The sequence below is a fragment of the Phalaenopsis equestris genome, unplaced genomic scaffold, assembly GCF_001263595.1.
Source record: "Phalaenopsis equestris unplaced genomic scaffold, ASM126359v1 Scaffold000258, whole genome shotgun sequence".
In the NCBI taxonomy this organism is placed as follows: Eukaryota; Viridiplantae; Streptophyta; class Magnoliopsida; order Asparagales; family Orchidaceae; genus Phalaenopsis; species Phalaenopsis equestris.
The window spans coordinates 202,050-210,223 of record NW_018164700.1 but is presented as its reverse complement, the minus strand read 5'-3'; the positions used below and the strand labels follow the sequence as shown (position 1 = coordinate 210,223).

Genomic DNA, 8,174 nt, shown 5'->3' with positions numbered 1-8,174 from the left:
TGTGCAGAAGGCCACCCTAAGGCTCGGAAAGGTCCTATAGGGAATCCCTTTTGGGTTTCCTCATGTTGGTTTCGTCCTTCTAAGTGCTAGAAGTTGATACCACACACGCGAAACTCCAGAAAGGGACGGAAGCAGGTCGAACTAAAATGAGACGGGTCCCACTTCTAAGGTTCTAAGATAGTCGCAGGAAGACCCCTAAGGCTAGATCCTAACTCCTACGAGGAATACTAGACCTCACGAAAAATTGAGGTCAACACTAGCACAGCCCCAGCTACAAAAGGTAAGCACCACGTCAAACACTTTACAAAAAAAGTGGTGTATTTGAAATTCACCCAAATCCACTGAATTTCAATGAATTCCAAATGCATGGTAATTTTTTATTGCTTGTGTAATTCATTTGAGCAAACACCCAAGTTTCTGAAACTCCTACAGAAATAATACAATGCACTGTATTCCTGTTTCAGAAAGTATTATGTGGTTTCTGCGAGTGTGAGATAAAATAGGGGTAGTGGTATAAAGAAGAGAAAGATAACAAAACGGATAAAATTTTTGTTAGAGTAAATTTTTTATACCGTCTCATGGAAATGGGGACATTCACTTAAGCATATGAATCATTATCTCCTGTTTTCTGGCTTTCTTTCATAATTTCTTTCTTATCTCAGCAGTTCCCACAAAAAATTAAGGACTCTTATAGATGAATGAGTTTATAGAGATGTATCTGTGCTTATTATTAGGCTACTTTACGAAGATGGCAGCATTTTATACTTCAGGATAGCGAATTTAACATCTTCAAAATGTGTGAAGACAAAGCTCGGCATTTGCAACTTCTGATTTTAATATTTGTGCTCTTTTGTACCTTGAAATTTATATTTAAGCTGTGCTCTATGACTCCTTTTTTGTGTGCTGCCTTTTGTCCCTCATATTTTATGAGCTAGATGTACATTGCAAACTTTCATTAACTCGCAGTTGATGACTTTTTATTACAGTTTTTAAGGTGACACACATTCTCTGATTATTCAAGAACTTTTTGCAGTGCATCATCCCTTATCCTTGAAACTTTTGCTGGATAATTATTCTCTTACTTTTTCTGTGGCAGGTGAGAAGAATAATGGAGGGAAATCATCGCATGGGAATGGTTGGATTGCCCTCTCTTAAACGTGTTTCTGTGAGTTCGGCTTTTGCTGATGCTCTCTCTTTATTATTTCAGGTGATAATAGATTCTACAACAGGTGCAATTGCTGATTTTGCTTGTGAAGTGGAAATCCTTGAGTGAGTTAGGGCCAATTATCCTTTGTTTTCCATTTGATTTATGAATTATAATTTTCATATTGAAGCTATAATTTAGGTGTGAACCGCTGCCAGATGGGCGGTTTTACTTGGAGGTAATATGTTCATACTCCTTAAAGAATAAATTTTCATCTTTTGATCTTCACCTGCTCTATTGCATATCATGACATTTTATTCTCCATTTTGTTCAAGATTACATTTTTGGAATGCACATTTCTTTTGTTTCATTAGATTATTTGTTTGCTGCATATTTGATCCCAAAATATAAGTGAACCCTTTAAAACATTACCTATCAATTGTTGCAATGCTTGTATTGAATTAGCTTCCATCCCTATTTTCAAGCTTCTTTACTCTAGCAAATAAGAAAGCGCCATTTTGTTATCCATCTATCTTGTGTTTTGCTATATTTCTTTTTTGATTTTTTACAAAATGTAAATCAATGTCATGGGTCTTAATCTCTAATATTTAACCTTATGAAGATTAAATAATTTCTGTAATAACTGGTCAGACTAGTGTGAGTTATCAGTTATGGACAAATTCTTTATTTTCCCTAATTTCTATGCAATGAGTTGTATGCTATAAGATAGTGCACAAAGCTCTATAGCAGCTATGGTCAGCTTAAAATTTTCTTCTTTTGTGAGCTTTCACACTATATCTACAAGAATTTATTGGATGATGCAGCCTATGGTTGCTGATAATAATTGTTTGGTTAGGTAGGGTTGATTATTGTTGTTGACAACCCAAGATGATCAAATCATGATATCCTGATTGGATTTATCATTATTTTTACATCATTCGATCTGAGCCAATAACATAATCTTTCCATTAGTTCAAATGGTTGGTACTAAGAGTAGAGCTCCTTAGATCGAATAATCTAGTTTTAATTGAAAAATCTCACTCACAATCGAGAGGGGGTAATGAACCATTGTGAATTGCATCTGTAAAAAATTTCAAAAAAATTCATAAAGGTCTCATAAAAGGCTAAAATTTCAGAGCAGTCTTTTATTCAATGCTCAATTTTTCTTTTGAGAAAGTAACATAGAATCAATTGTTTTTTTAATAGAGCTGAATAATGTGTGTGGGTGTGTGTATGACAATTGCTTGTTTTACCCACAATTTTTTTTCTACTCATTGTTCTGCATGCCCTTCATTTTCCTAGTGGTAATTCCTTGCCTGTTGGACTATAACAAATGTCTTAATGTAGGTAGAAGGTCGCCGTAGATTTCGTATCTTACGATCATGGGATCAGGATGGGTATGTCATGCTTTTTCTTTTTCCTGAAAATTTTTTTTTTTTTTTTTTTTTTTTTTTTTTTTTTTTTTTTTTTTTTTTTCCTCTCCAGCTCTGACTTGTTCTTTATAAGTATGTACATTGGGAGGATTTATTTGCTTGGTTTATTAGAGGACTTTTTATTTAGCCTTATTCCAATTCCAAACATAGGTATCGAGTTGCTGAGGTTGAATGGGTTCAAGATTTACTCCCCTCAGAGGGAACACGAGAGAGGGAAGATGTAAGCTTGATTTTATATGCTATCCCCATTTTTTGTAATTTATTTGTGCAATTAATCATCGTTTATAGATCTATATGTTAAAAACCTTGATTTCTCCCGCTTACTCTCTACTCCCCGCACTATTCCTCCCCCTTTGTCTCCTCCCTTCTCTATCTTTACCTCTCTCCAAATCACTTGATATGAGAATGCTTAGAAAGGGTTAAGTAATCTATTTTGTCCTTTATCACAGCTGCAAAAGATGGCTAGCGAGGCATCAGAACATGCTCAAACATGGATAAGAAATGCAAGAGAAGCTGTAAGAATAGGTACAGTTGCTCTTTGATCTTTATGAATTATAGTCTATTTTGCATCTCTAGTTTAGCCATTTTAGGCTTCTTATCTTCTTTTATATTCTTCTCAACACAACTCATTTGGAATTATAAATTAGGTTTAGATTTAATTCCAGTACTTTTTAATTTATTTGGATTGTAGACTTTTTTTAATTTTGTTTAATAATTTTTTCTTTTTGATTAATGTTAGGTATAAATTTGAGTTTTTAAGATAAGATTTAGTTTAATTATTATCTGAAGTTGAATATTTATTTTTTAACTTTTGTACTTTTGTGAGTTCAATGAATACGTGATTTGGGGCCTTAGTGATCATTGTTTGATAAATTAAATTGAATATATTTCTTAATTTCTCTTCTTAAGGTCTCTATCTTTACTACCCAACTCTTTTTCTTGTTCTTCTCATTAACATATTTTGGCATGACTGGCAAAAAAATTTTTTCTCATCTCTTTTCATTCATGACCTTGATTGTGTTATCCTTGTCTGGTTCCACAATTCTTTGGTGTGTGCATGTTTAATATTGGTCGCTGAGAGGCCTAGGGTTTCTAGCACTACTAGTGTGTGATATATGGAAATAAAATTTTGATTGGAAGTTTGCACTACAAAAGACCATCAATCAAACCATTATTCACTTTGTTTTTATGAAACCTAAAATGTGGGTAATCTATATCTCAAATGATAAGGACTCTAAAATCGAAGAAATTTAGAGAAAATTTTGGAACTAAAAAAATTGAGTCAGTGGAAATTTTAAAACCAAAGAATCCTCTTTTGTTTGTGATATTACATTTTCGTCTCCTTTCATTCGAGACCTTGATTGTCATCCTAGTTTGGTTATACAAGTCTTTCGTCCATGCGTGTTTGATACTGGATGCATGGAGATCTAGGGTTTCTAATACAAATAGATGATGTGATGTATGGAACCAAAATTTAGGTTGCAAATTCATACTTTAAAAGATCACCATATAAACAATTATTCATTTCGTTTTTATGAAAACTTGAAAATGTGAATTACCTATCTCAAATAATAATGATTAACCAAATGGATGAACTTAAGTGAAACATTTTAAACGAAAAAATTGAGCCATTGAAAATTTTACATCATAGTTGAAAATTTAGTTTTGATCAATTTGACAAAAATTAGGAACCACTTTAATGCTAATATGAAGATTTTTAGGAAAAATAACAACTAAGTGTGAAATCCTGTTTCAGTTAATCGGGGGAGTGGAAACGAAGACTTGCTTCAATTACTTGGGGAAAAAGAAACGAGGAACTGAAGGAAAAGAAGTGAGGAGTTGGGCAGTCAGTGGAGGGAGAGTAATTGAACAGTCGGGAAGCCGAAGAGGAGGAGATGAGGCGAGAGGTTTCGGGAAAACTGAAGAGACACTTTTGTGTATAAATCCACACTTAGGGGGATGGTAGAAGCGAGCTAACTTACCTAGGAGTCGAGTGGCACTCGAGACATCAAGCCTGAGTCAGGGTTTTCTTCTAGCCAGCGACGAGGAAACTTGGGGAACTGTTGGCGTCGAGCTTCGAGGGGGGTGCAAAGGAGAATCCAAGCATTGCACATAAAAAAGAGGCAGGAGGTCTCGACATCAGTGTTGAGCAACAAAGGAGCAGACGTTGCAGCGGCTCTACAGAGGAGCTCTCGTGCGATCCAAAGCAGCTTTCGCATGCAAACAGGATCGGGTGGAGGAGAAGCTCTCATGCAATTCATTAAGAAGATGATCTAGGTATCGCATGCCGAGAAAAAAGGGGCTCATGTGCGGGAATAGGTTTCTTGATCAGGATAAAGGTAAGTCTATTTAGTTATTCAATATATATATATAAGGGTCTTAATTTTAAAAATATTTTTGTATAAATTAATAATATTTATTATTATTTTAATTACAATAATTAAACTTAAAGTTTAAAGTATTGAAACTCTATTTAAAACAATGTGATAGGATAATAATTCATAATTAAATTAAAACACAATTAAGTGATAATTGAATATTTTATATTTTATTGGTGATAATTTGATAAAAGTAATACAAATTAAGAGCAAGCAAATCGTCTATCATTAAGATGAATACTTGTGATTTTAATCTGTGGTAATATTTTGGTTTTTCTCCATTCTTTTAAGTTGGTAGATAATGATACTTGTATAGGTTTTATTTTGATTTAAATATTTTGTCCTTTATTAGTCACATTGTTATGAATGTATATGCATTGTTATATATTATATTGAGTATATTGAATTGAATGCGATGAATACATGAATAATATGTTTATATTTACTGTTTGCATGTGTGTGCATTGGTATATGCTATATAGAGTATATTGAATTGAATGTTTTAAATTCATAAATGATCTATTTATATTTTCTGCTTGTATGTGCATGACTAACTATAATGGAGTCACTCTTTTATGGTACCAGTGGGGGAACGTTATGATACCCGTGCATGTAAATGTAAAAAGATATTAATATTGAAGTATCGTAAGTTATTCAATTTTTAGACAGTGTTCCTGTGATAATTGTACAGATGTATAATAATATTGATATGCTATTAATAAATTAAGTTTCTTTGAATAACATCATATGTTTATGTTGATTTATTAAAAGCTAACCGGCATACATATTATTTTTTTTCTTATATTACTGTAGTTTAAGAGTATGAGTATTCACTAGTTTTGTTTAATCTTACTGCTGTTTTAAATTAACATTTCAGGTTTAATTAAAATGATTAAACGATGAGTGCTAAATATAAAATATTTATAGAAGACATGGACAACCAGTAACGAGGTAAATTTAAATATATTGAATAAATATAATTTAAGTAATGACTCTTTTTCTGTTAATAGCTAGTTATAGACAATGAACATCGAAATATTAATTCACACGGTTTGTACCCGCCTTGGTTAATTCTACGTTCCGGGCCGGTTCGTGATAAAATGAACTCACCAAGTAAAGAATATTCATACCTCATGCTAAGTGCCTATGCATGAAGATCATTTCTGTTGAATTTAGTGCTCAAAGGAACTCCACCTCCAACAATAACTTATAGTTTGAAAATGAATATGAAATCTTCGTTAAGTAAAATGCCCTTTCAAATGCCTCAAATTATGATGTTTATTAAACAAAAAAGCTTTGAAGGCGTCAGCCTTCTTGATATTTACAATGTGACATCAATAATAATAATAATAATAAATTACTCTTATGTCAACGCCCATAATACTTTTGGAATGCAGTATCAATGGTTGAAACAATTTCATTATTTAGAATTAACTTAACGAACATATTGTATATATTTTCATGGCAAAATGTTGGATTTATATTCAACATGGAGTTGGAAAGATAGAAGAATGCGAGGAATAAGTTCAAATTGGTCATATTGAAGACTGCATTAATTTTAGAAATTCTTGAAATTTTTAATTTATAAGCGGTGGTTCCAACTAGTTGCAAAATTTTAAATGATTATCTTTCTCATATTTATTTTCTTGTATAGTTTTGAAAAAAAAATTCCAAATTCAAGGTCACTATTATTTTCACAGTTTTAGTTTCTACAAGTTACAAAATCTTAAAGTCTTTCTCTCATTTTTTTAATTATACCTTGAAGAATCCTTCCTAATTTCAAACACATCATTATTTTATCACATGGTTTAAACTTCATGTGCTTTCAGCTCATATCTGCCAAAAAAGTTTTAATTTTCATAATTCACAATTCATGTTATTCAAATATTTTCCTGTACATCATACATATGATATGAGAAGTGTAATGAAATGCTAAGAAAATAAGATGCACTTTAGGAATACTAATAATGTCTTGGCTAATTCGTAGAAATTAATTGCTTGAAAAGCTTAAAAAATAGGTAAACCATATTAATTTGTTTTACCTTGATGGACATATAACCTCTTTAAAGGTGTCCAACCCCAAATGATTTAAACATGAGTTGTGATCAATAATACACATTTAGAGATGATTAGACAAGAGTTTTACACTATAGATATGTTTTAGGACGTTCGTCATTGAAATAAATTGGTGCAATTTAATTTTCTCCGTAGAGTTTCTTTTTTAATGAATTGATATATCAAGAAATCTATAATAGAAAACAATGACAACATTAAATTGATCATCCATCATAAAAATTATATCAATAGAAGCCTAAGAAGTACTAGATAATTACCTGGCCAAGCTTAAGAAGGGTTCATCAAAGGTCATCACATCCGTCGTGGAGCAAACCTCTTTTCTATGTCATAAGGGAATCCCTTCCGACTTTGAGGTTTAGTGGCAATTGTCTCTCTTGAAAAAGTCTGACCTTGATTAAGGTTGCATTTAAAGGTTGGAGCTATATAGCAAACAACTCTAAAAGGGTCTCTTATGGTTCCCTTCTCAACTCAGTTGGACCATGAGGTGATAGGGAAATACAAGAACAATTCTCAAATTTATCGGGGCTTAGGATCAATAAGAAACTAAGCCACACCGTGGAATAACGAGATTGCACTAATTCGAGAAAATCAGAACAAACTCTCGTAGAAAGCACAATCAAAACAATCAGAAAAGCACGTGATAATTTACGTGGAAAAAACTAAGAACGAGAAAAAATTACAGAGTCACACCATCAAAAATTTCACTATAAAAATTCAGAAAATATTTATAAAGAATTCACAGAAGTTTTCTCTCTACACAGAAATTTACAGGCACGGTCCCCATTTTTTTTTTATGATCTGACTCAGAAATCACTCCAAATCATTGAAATCCGTCTCTTTTTTACTCTTTTCTCCTTTATCGGGATGCTCGTCGAAGAATAAGGAAGGAAGAAACACCAAGCCCTTACCTTATGTCGCTCGAAATCTGTATTAAAACCAGAATTCCCCGACACTAACATCGATCTCTCTGGAAATAGGCACCTAAGTTGGCACCTAAGCGCCAATAAACTGACGCCTATGCGTCGGTCACTTTGGAATTCGAGCAATACCCATTTTATAGTGGGACCGTAAGCGCCGACTCCATTGTGAGTCGTGCCTAATGGGCACTTGAGCGCCCATGTCATGTGCCTATGCGTCGACATT

At 32.9% G+C, this 8,174-nt stretch overlaps 1 protein-coding gene across 1 annotated transcript in view; it reads left to right on the top strand.

Moving 5' to 3' along the window:
- LOC110024497 (LON peptidase N-terminal domain and RING finger protein 1) overlaps positions 1-8,174 on the top strand; it is a 40,573-nt gene that overhangs the window by 26,692 nt on the left and 5,707 nt on the right. Inside the window, exons 5-10 of the mRNA XM_020724502.1 lie at positions 1,097-1,135; positions 1,208-1,269; positions 1,346-1,382; positions 2,492-2,541; positions 2,728-2,797; positions 3,027-3,102. Of these exons, the coding sequence (XP_020580161.1) occupies positions 1,097-1,135; positions 1,208-1,269; positions 1,346-1,382; positions 2,492-2,541; positions 2,728-2,797; positions 3,027-3,102 (334 nt within the window). The remainder of the gene's footprint in view (positions 1-1,096; positions 1,136-1,207; positions 1,270-1,345; positions 1,383-2,491; positions 2,542-2,727; positions 2,798-3,026; positions 3,103-8,174) is intronic.